General features: G+C 29.9%; 2 protein-coding genes across 3 annotated transcripts; both read left to right on the forward strand.

The window, feature by feature from the left end:
• The first annotated feature begins 737 nt into the window (after positions 1-737).
• LOC112789729 (cytochrome b6-f complex iron-sulfur subunit, chloroplastic) lies at positions 738-2,520 on the forward strand. Its single transcript, XM_025831767.2, has 2 exons — positions 738-1,590; positions 2,255-2,520. The coding sequence occupies exons 1-2, from the start codon at positions 1,006-1,008 to the stop codon at positions 2,354-2,356; spliced, it is 687 nt and encodes a 228-aa protein (XP_025687552.1). The 5' UTR covers positions 738-1,005; the 3' UTR covers positions 2,357-2,520.
• A 981-nt stretch (positions 2,521-3,501) lies between these two features.
• LOC112789730 (equilibrative nucleotide transporter 3) lies at positions 3,502-8,292 on the forward strand. 2 transcript variants are annotated; one of them, XM_025831768.3, is made up of 10 exons: positions 3,502-4,752; positions 5,252-5,319; positions 5,597-5,701; positions 5,787-5,942; positions 6,032-6,175; positions 6,370-6,475; positions 6,579-6,745; positions 7,321-7,481; positions 7,580-7,838; positions 7,917-8,292. In XM_025831768.3, the coding sequence occupies exons 2-10, from the start codon at positions 5,284-5,286 to the stop codon at positions 8,022-8,024; spliced, it is 1,242 nt and encodes a 413-aa protein (XP_025687553.1). In that variant the 5' UTR covers positions 3,502-4,752; positions 5,252-5,283; the 3' UTR covers positions 8,025-8,292. The 2 variants fall into 2 exon arrangements, with proteins under 2 accessions (XP_025687553.1, XP_025687554.1); XM_025831769.3 differs by lacking the exon at positions 3,502-4,752 and adding an exon at positions 4,861-4,987.
• The last annotated feature ends 4,401 nt before the right edge of the window (positions 8,293-12,693 follow it).

Consider the following 12,693-nt stretch of genomic DNA (forward strand, 5'->3'; position numbering starts at 1 on the left):
TTGGGGTCAAATATCAAAACCATGCATTGCATCTTTTTGTTTTCTTTATCTATTTAACAATAAAAATTTTCTTCTATTTTATGAGAACACCATGACAAAAAAAATCAGAGAAACATAATCACATTCCTTGAAAAATAAAAAATTCAATTATTCTAAACAAATCAAAAGACATATCAGCCAATTTTCTTTTTAATACTATTTTTGATTTATTTTTATTCACAAAAAATATTGTTTCTAACTGCATCAAATATGGTGATTTAAGCCCAAAAATCAGTTATAACCATATAGGCACACAAAAAAAAAAAATACAATTTGTCCATTAGTCTCGATTTGTCAAAAATAATTAACATCTCATTAGTTTTATTAACTTGTATATTGTGCAATAGATCTGTAAAAATACTAATACTGCTTGATATGCTGTCTCATTAATTGAACCTGTAAGCATAGGCAACCCCAAACGTGTTCATATCTACATAATATCTATAGGCATAGATGTTTAATGCTATTCACATCATAGAACTTTTCTTTGTTTTTTGGATGTGAGTAGTATTTGTTAAATTAGTTGGTTGATTATTTTATTATTGAAAACAACTAAAAATATAACTCTATTTTTTATTTTTGAACACAAAGAAAATTTTGAATTTTTTATTTTTGATATTTTCAAAAGATAAATTAAAACTCTCGATTACTTATTAATTAATTATTATTAGTATTCATTTGTTGGGTTGCTGCTTCTTGTGTAACAGAAGCATATTTGGGTTTTGGGCTGGCCCATTTTTCTATCAAAAAAAATAGATCTAAAAGAAAAGAGGAAATATTTGCAAAAAAGAAAGAGAAACATGTGGCTATGGAAGAGCAAAATATGAGAGTAGCGCCTTATCCAGCAAGTGTTGACTGTTGTGGTGGACGACCAATTGACCACCACTCCACACGTTCCTCATCTCCATTTCATAAATCTCCAAAGAAGAAGCAACAACTGTGACGATCTCATTCCCCAACCAATCCATGGCTTCCAGCACTCTATCCCCTTCTCAATTGTGTTCAGGGAAGAGAGGGATATTTAGCCCCTCAGAAGCAGTTGCTGTGAAGGGTGCGAGGAGGCAAACGGTTGGAAATGGGAAGGCGAAGGGGAAGGGAGTGAGAATCACATGCCAGGCTGGAAGCATTCCGGCAGATAGGGTGCCTGACATGGGGAAGAGGCAGCTGATGAATTTGTTGCTTCTTGGTGCCATCTCACTCCCCACTGCTGGCATGCTTGTTCCATATGCTACTTTCTTTGCCCCTCCAGGGTCTGGATCCTCTTCTGGTGGAACTGTTGCTAAGGATGCCGTTGGAAATGATGTTGTTGCTGAACTATGGCTCAAGGCTCATGGACCTGGTGACCGCACCCTAACACAAGGATTGAAGGGAGATCCTACCTACCTTGTGGTGGAGAAAGATAGAACCCTTGCAACATATGGGATTAACGCCGTCTGCACTCACCTTGGCTGTGTTGTGCCATGGAATGCAGCTGAGAACAAGTTCATTTGCCCTTGCCATGGATCGCAGTACAATGACCAAGGAAGAGTTGTCAGAGGACCTGCCCCCCTGGTATGCAAAATCATTATAATCCTGCTTTCATCTTATTATTTTCAATCATCTTCCTTGCTTCTATCAATGTAAAAATTGGAAACCAATTAGAGAGGTCTTAAGCTTGTCCCTTTTGTCAATGGTCTCGAATTTGAGTGAATAATACTACACATCCAAATCTTTTTGTTAACTAAGTCAAACCAAGTTGGTCTAATATAACCAAATTCAGTTATGACTAGCAATATTCCAAGTCTTATTGTTTAATTTGGTTAGACTTAGTTCATAAAAAAACTTAGATGTGCTGCATTACTCGTAGGGGGTGGATTCAGGTTAGGCTTGCATGGCTGCTAATTAGTTTAAGTTTACCTTGTAACCTTTATTGGTATAAACTTATTAGCCTAACTTAAAGCCTGGCTTGGCAAGAAGCTTGTGTTGTAGCTTGTAATTCAAGGAAACTTATATAGGCTAATAAGTTTACCTTGTAAGCTGGTTCTATATTGAAAATGCTAGGCCGAACACAAGCCCTCAACAAACCACCTGACCTTTGTCACCGGAGGCAGATGTTGACTTAAACATTAAAATCCAACTTTTTGTGATTGATTTCTTCACTAACCTAGTAGAGTATCCAGTTTCGTGCTTAATGGTACAGTATTTAATGTTTTGATCGTTGTTGATGAATGGACAGTCTCTGGCACTAGCACATTGTGATGTAGATACTGGCAAGGTGGTGTTTGTTCCTTGGGTCGAAACAGATTTCAGAACCGGTGATGCTCCATGGTGGGCTTAATTTATTATAGTGATTAGTTTGTCTTCTATTATATGTATTTATTTTTGTGAAATCAAACATTTTGTTACGTATTTTATTCATGGGGACATTCTATGATCAAATTATTATTTTGTGAACTGAACTATTGAAATTTGTGTAATAAAACGACAGCGTATTCATAGCAAGCAAGTTTGTATAATGTGCCAATGGATGTACCTAGTAATGAAAATAAATAAATAATACGAAGCAACAAAACTAAAGTCAAATCTTTATAAATATAGATAGTTATACATTAGGGGATTTGGTTTGTACAGTAAATTAACTATCTTGTCTTTAAGGTGAAATTCACAAATGCAACAACCCATGTTAAAAGGGCAAGATCTTTTTCCACTTTCTGTGTTGTGTAGATTATTTTTGACAGGGAGGTACTAAGTTGATTTCTTGATACATCTGGATCACCCAATCACCCTTCTCATTTGTTGTATAGATTGCTTGAAATCGAAGTGGAACCTTACATGGTACCAAAACTACCAATAGCTGGTTCTTGAGATTCATGTCTCATTCTTGCAAATTCATCAATTGATACTAAGAGTATACTGGTTTTGATTTCAGACAAACTCAAAGAGGACAATTTCACGACGTGCACACTGAAATAAAAATTATAAAATAACTTAAATAAATAACTTAAAATTTAAAAAGTAATCACACCTAAGTAAATAATAAGTTATAATTTATAAATAAAATTTTAAAAATTTTTATTGACGACATCTAAATAAATAAATTCCCAAATTTAATATATGAGTGTCACGTAAAGATATATAAAGATAAAAATAAAGATAAAAATATATTTGTAAAAATATAAAAATAAAGACAGATAAAGATGAGGGGCATGTCATTGTCAGTAAAAAATCTTCTCATTTGCAAGATAGAGATAAAGATAAAAAAAAAGATATTACTATAAAAATAAAGATAAAGATTGTCCGTAAAACAATTATGATTTTTTTTTGTCTTTCTCTTAATTTTGTTTTTCTTCCCATATTTAAATTTATTTTTATTTCGAATAATCATCAACTTTGTATACTGAAATTAAAAATATTTAAATGAATTATATACTAAAGTTTAAGCAATATAAATAACTACTAATAATTATTTAACTAACATTTCTGTTTTTTTTTTTTGCACCATTAAAAATTAAAAAATAAGTATAAAAAATTAATTTTTAATTAGCTAATGTTAACGAATTTGTTTGTTTGAAAGCTTAGGGTTAGAGTTTAAAGTTTTTTTCAAATTTAAATTTAGTGTTCAGAATTCAGAATAAAAAACTTTTAAAAAATTAATTAAAATTTAAAATTTGAACTCTTCGAAGATTAAAATTAAAAGATCGCTTTTAAAATCAAAATTACCATTGAGTGCTTTAGTCCTAATGTATAAATAAATAACGATAGTCACCAAAAAAAAAAAATAATAATAACGATAACAAGAGGATCCATTGTATCTGACTATCTGTGCTCTCAAGTCTCAACTAGGATCATATAGCACACCAGTAAGTAACATCACCTACCTGCTTTTTCCTTTCAATTGATTCCTTCCTTTTTTGCATATCTCAATGTTATGGTTATTTATTAATTGTTCACTTGTATGCCTATTGATTCCCAACAATATCTTCTTTCTTATCAATTTAACGTAAGCTTAGTTGAATGCATGGTAAAAAGATTATGTTTGTGTATGACTTCAATTAGCTAGGTATGATAATTGATAACAACGTGGCCATTGCGACTTTAATTTCTGGACTTTACAATGTTCATCATCAACCGTTATATACATTTAGTCTTTTAGAATTTAGATTAATGATAAATGATAAATTAATTGCCTCGTTGATTTAATTAGTTCAATTTTTTTACACACAATGTGTTATGTGTCAAAAGGTTGATAATGCAGTCACCAAAAAAAAAGGTTGATAATGCAATCAGAGAAATAAGAATGAGTGGTTATGGGTTGATAATGTGTTTCTCATATTTTTTAATTTCTGAGAAATTTATTTATCAATCATATGTTTTCAAATTAATTTTATCAATTATATAAACATATATAACTGACAAAATTAATTTTAATAAAATCCTAATCTTTTCAAATTAATTATAATAAAATCCTAATCTTGGATTTGAGATTTTTCTTTAGTTCCTCCCCCTTCTTTTTTTTTCGCGTTGCTTTGACTTTTGTGTCCATATAAAATGTCAACGCATACCGGGAAAAAAGGTTGAAAAACGGATGAATCGGTTTGTTGCGTCCACAAAATCCAGAAGAGTTTGCGTTGGAGCTTAGAAGTGAGTTATCTGTGTGTGAACAAAGCATTATCCTTAATACAGCAAGGGAATAAACAAATCAATGCAATGCAATGATCATAACAAAATAAACTCGTACGGTTTGTTTTATTTAAATTTCTTTCTTTCTTTCTTTTGATCTCTTCTTCGTACGGTTTGTTTATAATTTGTATTTCACAAAACAACTGGGATTCCATTAAAACGCGTTGTGCCAGCAATATCGTTGTATGCTTTTAATCGATTATTGATTTTATACTGCAAAATTTGTCACTATGGCAGTGAATTCTAACAGTTTATCTAAAGCGTATTGTTATCTAAGATTTTAAAGAAGGTAACTATGCATGTGTGGTTATAACTTACAATAAAAGAAGTGTTATTGATGTGGCAGAATATTGATATTGCTGTGTTTGTGATCATAACTAATCATCGTTTGACTTACGCTACTATAACGAATATTTGGACTATTATTCATTCATTTATTTCTAATGTTATTATTAACGGTTATCCTTGTTTGTTTCTTCAATTCTTCCCCTGCTTGTAGTTGCTGCTCCATATTTTTATCTTGATTGAGATTTCAATTACTTGTTTCATTCAGAGCTAGGTCAAAAGGAAGTATCCGAGGCAGCCATGGTTACCGCAGACGATCCTCCAACAAGACTTCAGGTTTTTTTTTATTATTCTCATATTTTCTTTGGAAATTAAGGTGTGAGTGAGTCGGTTTAGTGTTTGGGCAAAGGAAATTGATACAGTCTAACCTAATAACTACATTACTGACTGTTTCTACGGTTTAAAGTTTAAACTGTGATCTTGAAGTCACACAGAAACAACTCAACCGTTGCTCCAAGTCTCCCTTTCAATTTCGTGCCAAGTTAATAAAGAATCTATTATTTGGTACCAAAGAAATTAAACATGCATTGTTCATTATTGGCATGATCAACAGGGAAAGTATACAGCAATAGCAGTGTGTTGGTTTCTTGGAAATGGATGTCTTTTCGCATGGAACAGTATGCTGACAATAGTAGATTACTACAGTATCTTGTTTCCGGTAATTTATCAGCATTCTGATGATTCAATTGTTGTGTTGTTCAATCCAGAGTAATTTTGATCTCATTTTTTCCTTTCTTGTGCAGAGATACCACCCTTCAAGAGTTCTTACTCTTGTATACCAGCCATTTGCAGTTGGAACGATTGCAACACTTGCCTACAACGAAGAAAGAATAAACACAAGATTTCGGAACCTATTTGGATACATTCTTTTCTTCTTAGCCACTCTTTTGGTGTTAGTTGTAAGTCTTGATCATTATAGTCTGTGAACTTTCCTTACACTCTAATTCATCAGAAGTCAGAACATGATTTTTGCTTATGTCTTTTGTAGATAGATTTAGCAACATCTGGTAGAGGAGGAATTGGAACTTTCATTGGTATATGTGCAGTAAGTGGTGCATTTGGAATAGCAGATGCTCATGTCCAAGGTGGAATGGTGGGAGACCTTTCATTTATGCATCCTGAATTGCTTCAGGTCAGCATCACCATTGCAAAATTGCTCTCTATAACTTTCCTCTCTGTTCCAATACTTTTGTTTTTGGATAAAAGCCAGAAAAAGAAGTTATTTTTATATAAATTTCCTTCTCTAAACAAATCTGTGTCTCTGAATGTGTTGAATAATCCCATTAACTCCTGCATACTTTTTTATGTGGTGTCATTTTGTTGTAGTCTTTCCTTGCTGGTGGAGCAGCATCAGGTGCATTAACTTCTGCTTTGAGGTTAGTTACAAAAGCTGCATTTGAGAACTCCAAAGATGGTCTTCGCAAAGGAGCACGTAAGTTCTAACTAACATAACTTCTCTGGAACATAAAAATTTAGTTAAACTACTAATCACTGATCATGCTTTCTTTCTTTCTTATTGATCCTTTGATTTGCAGTTCTGTTCTTTGGCATAACAACATTCTTTGAGCTTCTTTGTGTCATTCTCTATGCATTTGTGTTTCCCAAAGTACCAATTGTGAAGTATTACCGATCAAAAGCAGCATCAGAAGGAGCAAAAACTGTTTCAGCTGATCTTGCAGCCGCTGGCATCCAAACCTCATCTGTACTCCACTTTTTCTTTTCTTTTCTTTTTAATTCCAACATGGTTATAAATTGCAGTTGCTACCGCAATTAGTGCTACATCAGCAATGTTGTGGCTCTTCTAGTTACGGTTGCATACTGCAATTTAAAATCATTATGCAATTCAATTGACTTGCAAATTAGATTATAAAATTATTTGGACATTAAATTAGAGTTAAAACTCCAAAGTGATCTTTCAAATTAGTTACATACATTAAAATAGTTCACGAGATTTCAATTGCACCAAGTATGTCTTTGAGATTGGCAAAAGTTCACCATACTAATCCTTAATCATATTCTATCAAGTGACTCATCATGTTTTTTGGGATTTATATAGTGTACTTTGGCCAATATCAGAGATTTAATTGTGTAATTAGAATTTCAAAGACTATTTTAGTACACGCAACCACATTTCAAGGATCTTAGAGCTTAACTCCATTACATTACCATGAATTGCTTTCATAGAACTCCATTCTTTTTTTTTCCCTATGTATTCATAGAAGTTACTAAACTTTTCATGATTCGGTTTATGAGATAAGATTTTTTTTTCTCTTTTAGGACAATGAAGATGTAAAGAAACAAGAGCGCAAAGGGAAGAAGCAATTGTTAATGGAGAACATTGATTATGCAATTGATTTGTTCCTCATATATTCTCTAACACTGTCTATCTTCCCTGGATTCTTGTCAGAAGACACTGGAAAACATAGTTTGGGCGCTTGGTATGTGCATGAAAATAAACACAGTAATATCATTCTTCTCTAATGTATATAAATACAGATATTATCTAACATATTCTCCAATGCTGTTATTGTTTCAGGTATGCTCTTGTTTTGATTGCCATGTACAATGTGTGTGACTTAATCGGAAGATACATTCCCCTAGTGAAATGCATTAAAATGGAGTCTCGAAAGTTGCTCACAACAACAATAGTTTGTCGTATCTTACTTATACCGGCATTTTATTTCACTGCAAAGTATGGTGACCAAGGTTGGATGATGTTGTTGACATCTTTCTTGGGATTATCAAATGGTTATCTCACTGTCTGTGTTCTTACCAGTGCACCCAAAGGTTACAAGGTAGGTTTGAAACAAATTTGACATAACATAATTCAGGATAATTTTATTAATATTGATTGATTTATTTTGATTTTGTAGGGACCTGAGCAAAATGCCTTGGGAAACATATTGGTGTCGTTTCTTCTTGCAGGCATCTTTGCTGGGGTAACACTTGATTGGTTGTGGTTAATAGGTAAAGGGTGGTGAGATTTACACTAAGCCTACTAGGGAATTGTCAAGCCATTGTTAATTTATTAAATAAGACTCATTTTTTATATATTTTTAGCATTAGACATGACTAAGATTGGTTTTTTTTTTATATTTATTATTTTAGAGTTAGAGTTAGAGTAAATATTTCTGCATAATTATCTAGTAATTTTTAATTATATCATCATGAATTATTTTATTAGTTGAACATGAAAACTATACCTTTGAAAATTAAGTTTAATTCTAAAATAAGTGTTGGCTGCTCTAATTTTGTTTACCTTTGCTTTAGAATTTTAATTTTGTATTGCTTTCTTCTCAATGATATTGTTATTACTTCCAAAAAATTATTTCACCTTTTTTTAAAAAATGGTGCCAAGTGTTTTGGTAAAACATAGAAATATAGAATAATTACTTTCAATGGCTATATAAGTTATTAACAGATTTTGGGAATCGAATAGAATTGGCTGATTATTTAATTAATCGAAAATCGATCATTAAATTAGTTTAATTCAAAATAAAGTTTGTTTGACGATAAATCAATCAAAAATTAAAAAATATATATCAAATTTTTTTATGATGAACTAATTTAAAATAATAAATTAACAAAATTATATATTTTATATATAAATATATTATTTTATTATATCTAATTTAATTTTAATTAAATTTTTAAACTGTTAAACTTTTAATTTTATCAGTTTAATAATTTCAGAACTTTAGTTATTAGGCCAATGTCATCACGAGAAAGAGAACCATGAAACATTTTGTGGAGAGGCTTGCAAAGTGACATCTGTTATGGCCTCAATTTTTTTTTATTAATTATTTAGTAAGGTGTCATTTTTATTATTTATTAATTTTTTATATAATTTTTTTATTTTATTTAAAAAATATAAGATAAAAGATCATATTTTGCTAAATAATAAAAAAATTAAAATTTATTTAATAAAATAAGAAGTTGTGAATTCAAATTTTTTTATTTTTTATAAAAAAAAATTTCTCACATCTACCAGTCTCCAATCACGCAATCACAAACATGAATTTACTTCATTTCTTGTTTTCTTTCAAATTTGTTATTTATTATTATTATTTATTTGCACATAAATGAGGTCATTAGACAACTAAAAGAAAACATATTTGTAATGTAGTTTAAATCAATTTAAAAGATAAAAGAAATCGATATAATTTATTATATTTTAGATTGTAATAATTTGATTTATTTTTAAATTTAATTTAATTTAATTCAAATGATTATGATATCTTTTATTTATATTGTCAACGAAATATGTCTAACTATCATTTTATAATTATTTTATTTGCATAACAAAAATGTGTTATTTATCTTGGTTATATGTTAAATAAGATAAGTAATAAAATAAAAATAAATAATTTTAAAATAGTATAAATACGAAATTAATTTTTTTAAGAAAAAAGAAAACTCCATTTATGATAAAAACTTTGCTTGGTTTGGTTTTTCATTTTCTGGATTCGATAGTAGTCTTATAGAGGAGTGGATCATCTTCCATAAAAAAAAATTGTATGATGTGCAGAATTTAATCTAATTATTTATTATACTCTTTTTCTTATTTATTTTTGATCTCACTTAAATAATTAAAAATAAAAGATCACACTGTATTCAATCAAATATTAAAAAATTCGAGAGGATCAATTTCCGCCTTGTAGGGTTTTGTTACGGTCTGTTCGATTTCTATGAACGAATAGTGTTTATAATGGGTTTGTTTCTAAAATTTTCTAATGTTTTTTCTTTGTATATGCTTTTTTCTTTGGGCTTTGGTCCCTCATTGTGGGTTATTCTCAATGTGAAGTTTGATTACTAAATGGGAATTTTGCTTCAAAGCTCTTAAAGCGATTATGCTTAGTTGCTTATGAAGATTGAAGAACATGTAAACGCCCCTGTCCACGGTAACTGCCTCAATGGCAATTTATCTGTTAAGTGTTTAAATTTAAACCGATCTAAATTAAACCGTTCATTTAATTCAATCTAAATCAAAAATCGATTAAAATCATATTAATTCGAATTTGATTGGATTCTATTTTTTATAAACCGCTGGATTGGATCGGATTTCAGATCTATTTTTCATAACCGATCCAATCCAATCCAAACCGCACAATATGCTATAATATTATTATTTTATTATTATATTTATAATTATACTTATAACATGTTCAATTTGTTATACATTTTTTATTATTCATGTATTATTATTATTTAATAAATATTTTATGTTCAAAATATTATTTATTTATTTTAACTAACCTATAATTTTTCTATTGTTATGTTATCGTTGACTTTTTAAGATATTGTTAAGATTTGTTATATGTATTCAATTTTTTAATTATTTATAAAATCGTAAATCCAAACCGATCCAAACCGCTTGTAATCGGATCGGATCGGATCGGATTTACAAAAAAATTTCATCCAATCCAAATCGCACCGCACATAAATTAAGCGTTCGAATCGGATGACTTTTTCCTTAAAACCGAACCAAATCGCACCACAAACACCCCTACTATCTGTCACTTATATAGGATTTTTAGTGTTTTATCACACAAATTTTTTGGTATCTATTCTATTATATAAAAATTGAGTTTTTACATTTAAAGATGGAGCTGACGTGGCATGCTTTTGAGAATATTTTTCGATTTATTTCTTTTAACTCATTAAATATAAGTTATTACGATAAATAACTATATCAACTAATTGATTTGATTAAATATTTAAATATCATATAATTGATTATAATTTATATCAATTTAATTTGGTAGTATTTTCTAAATTATTTATTTTAATATTCTGTTAGTATTTTTTAATTTATTTTTTTAATTTAATAAATCAAATTTATTGTGTGTACTAATTAATTAATTTGATTAATTTATTAGTCATTAAAATAATAAATCTATGAATAAAATAGATAACTGAGATATTTTCAACTAATAATTAAATCAAATCAAATCATATATATCGAACTAAATTCAAATAATGTGAATTAAAGACTAAATCAAAATAAGATAATTCCTTACTTATTTAAGTTGAGTGCAATAAATACAAATTAATTTTGTTAGATAATCATAGTTGTCTGATCTACTATATATAGATGGCCACACAAAATTATAAGAATCGTGATTTTTATCGCTCTTGCTATTTTAACTCTTTTTTTCTTCTTTTTTGTTTCTTTATGTATAATTTCTTTTATGTATAAATGTACCCAAAATGAGAAAGTACGGATGAGTGTTTTATTGATTGTTTGTTTGGTGAATATATCTCAATTTTTCAAAGTGGCCGATGTATTTTTTTATAGCATTAGATAGAAGAATATTTGTTAAAATGAATATACCCATTGTAATGATTTTTTTCAATAGTTATATTTTTATGTTAGTCATGTAAATTCTTTGAAAGCACAAGATAATAAAATAGGTTGACTTTAATATCATTAGAAGCTAAATTTAATGATTCAAATAAGCACTATAGTGCGGTATTTTATAACCCACAGACTAACCGGCAAGTACACCGGGACGTACCAAGTAATACCTTACGTGAGTAAGGGTCGATCCCACAAGGATTGATGGATCAAGCAACAATGGTTGATTGATTGGCTTAGTTAAGCAAGCAGAAAATGATTTTGAGATGTTCAAAAGGTTTAAGTTCGAACTCAGAATATCAAAAGGATAGACAAATAAATAAGTTGGGAATAAAATATGGAGAAAACAGTTAAGGCTTCAGAGTTATCTATTTTTTCGGATTGATTTTTCTTTACTAACTATTTTAATCATGCAAGATTTAATTCATGGCAAACTATAGGTGACTAGACCCTAATTCCTTAGACCTTCTTAGTCTCTTCTAAAATTCATTAATTGCCAATTCCTTGGTCAATTAATTCCAATTAGAATTAAGGTGATGATCAAATTCCAGTTTATATGCCACAAGAATCCTAATTATCCAAAAATAAGGGGATTATATGTCACGTATCCCGTTAAATATAAATAATTAGAAATTCAGGATAATATATTTTCAAGCTGTTGTTTAAGTATAGAGCTTTTTCAAGTTATACAAGAACTCAATTAGAACATGGGTCATACTACCGTTCTACCCAAATTCATAAGATAAAGAACGAACACAATTATTGAAATATAAATCAAAACATGGATTAAATTAGAAAGATCAAACAAATAAATCCGTACAAATAGACAGAGCTCCTAACCTTAACAATGAAGGATTAGTTGTTCATGGTTCAGAAAAGAAAACTAGGATTGTAAATTTGAATGGAATAATGTTGTGTTGGAATAACCATATTGGCATTCCTTTTATAATTAATCCTAATTAATTTAAAATCTATCTAAAACTAAAATAATATCTTTTCTTAAAAATAAGATTTGAATTTAAATTCGAATTAATTAACAAGTCTTCAGCTGATGGGTGAGGACCACTTGTTTTGTCCATTTTGCAGCTTCTAATCTGTTTTTTCTGTGCTGGAAACTGGGTCAAAACAGCCCAAAAATCACCCCCAGCGTTTTTCTGCGTTTTCTACACATGGCACATGTCACGCGTATGCGTCGCTGGTCTTCTTCGCAAGTCACGTGGATGCGTCGGTCACGCAGACGTGTCGCTGAGCAAATCTTCAATTCACGCGTGCGCGTCAGTCACGCGCACGCG

Source organism: Arachis hypogaea, chromosome 3 (assembly GCF_003086295.3).
Source record: "Arachis hypogaea cultivar Tifrunner chromosome 3, arahy.Tifrunner.gnm2.J5K5, whole genome shotgun sequence".
Classification (NCBI taxonomy): domain Eukaryota; kingdom Viridiplantae; phylum Streptophyta; class Magnoliopsida; order Fabales; family Fabaceae; genus Arachis; species Arachis hypogaea.

What these genes read in the sequence shown, in the direction of transcription:
- LOC112789730 (XM_025831768.3), top strand. Translation starts at nt 5,284, where the DNA reads ATGGTTACCGCAGACGATCCTCCAACAAGACTTCAG. An exon ending in TGCATCCTGAATTGCTTCAG is followed by an intron (nt 6,176 to 6,369) that starts GTCAGCATCACC and finishes ATTTTGTTGTAG; the next exon opens with TCTTTCCTTGCTGGTGGAGC. An exon ending in TGGTCTTCGCAAAGGAGCAC is followed by an intron (nt 6,476 to 6,578) that starts GTAAGTTCTAAC and finishes TTTGATTTGCAG; the next exon opens with TTCTGTTCTTTGGCATAACA.
- LOC112789729 (XM_025831767.2), top strand. Translation starts at nt 1,006, where the DNA reads ATGGCTTCCAGCACTCTATCCCCTTCTCAATTGTGTTCAGGGAAGAGA. An exon ending in TCAGAGGACCTGCCCCCCTG is followed by an intron (nt 1,591 to 2,254) that starts GTATGCAAAATC and finishes ATGAATGGACAG; the next exon opens with TCTCTGGCACTAGCACATTG.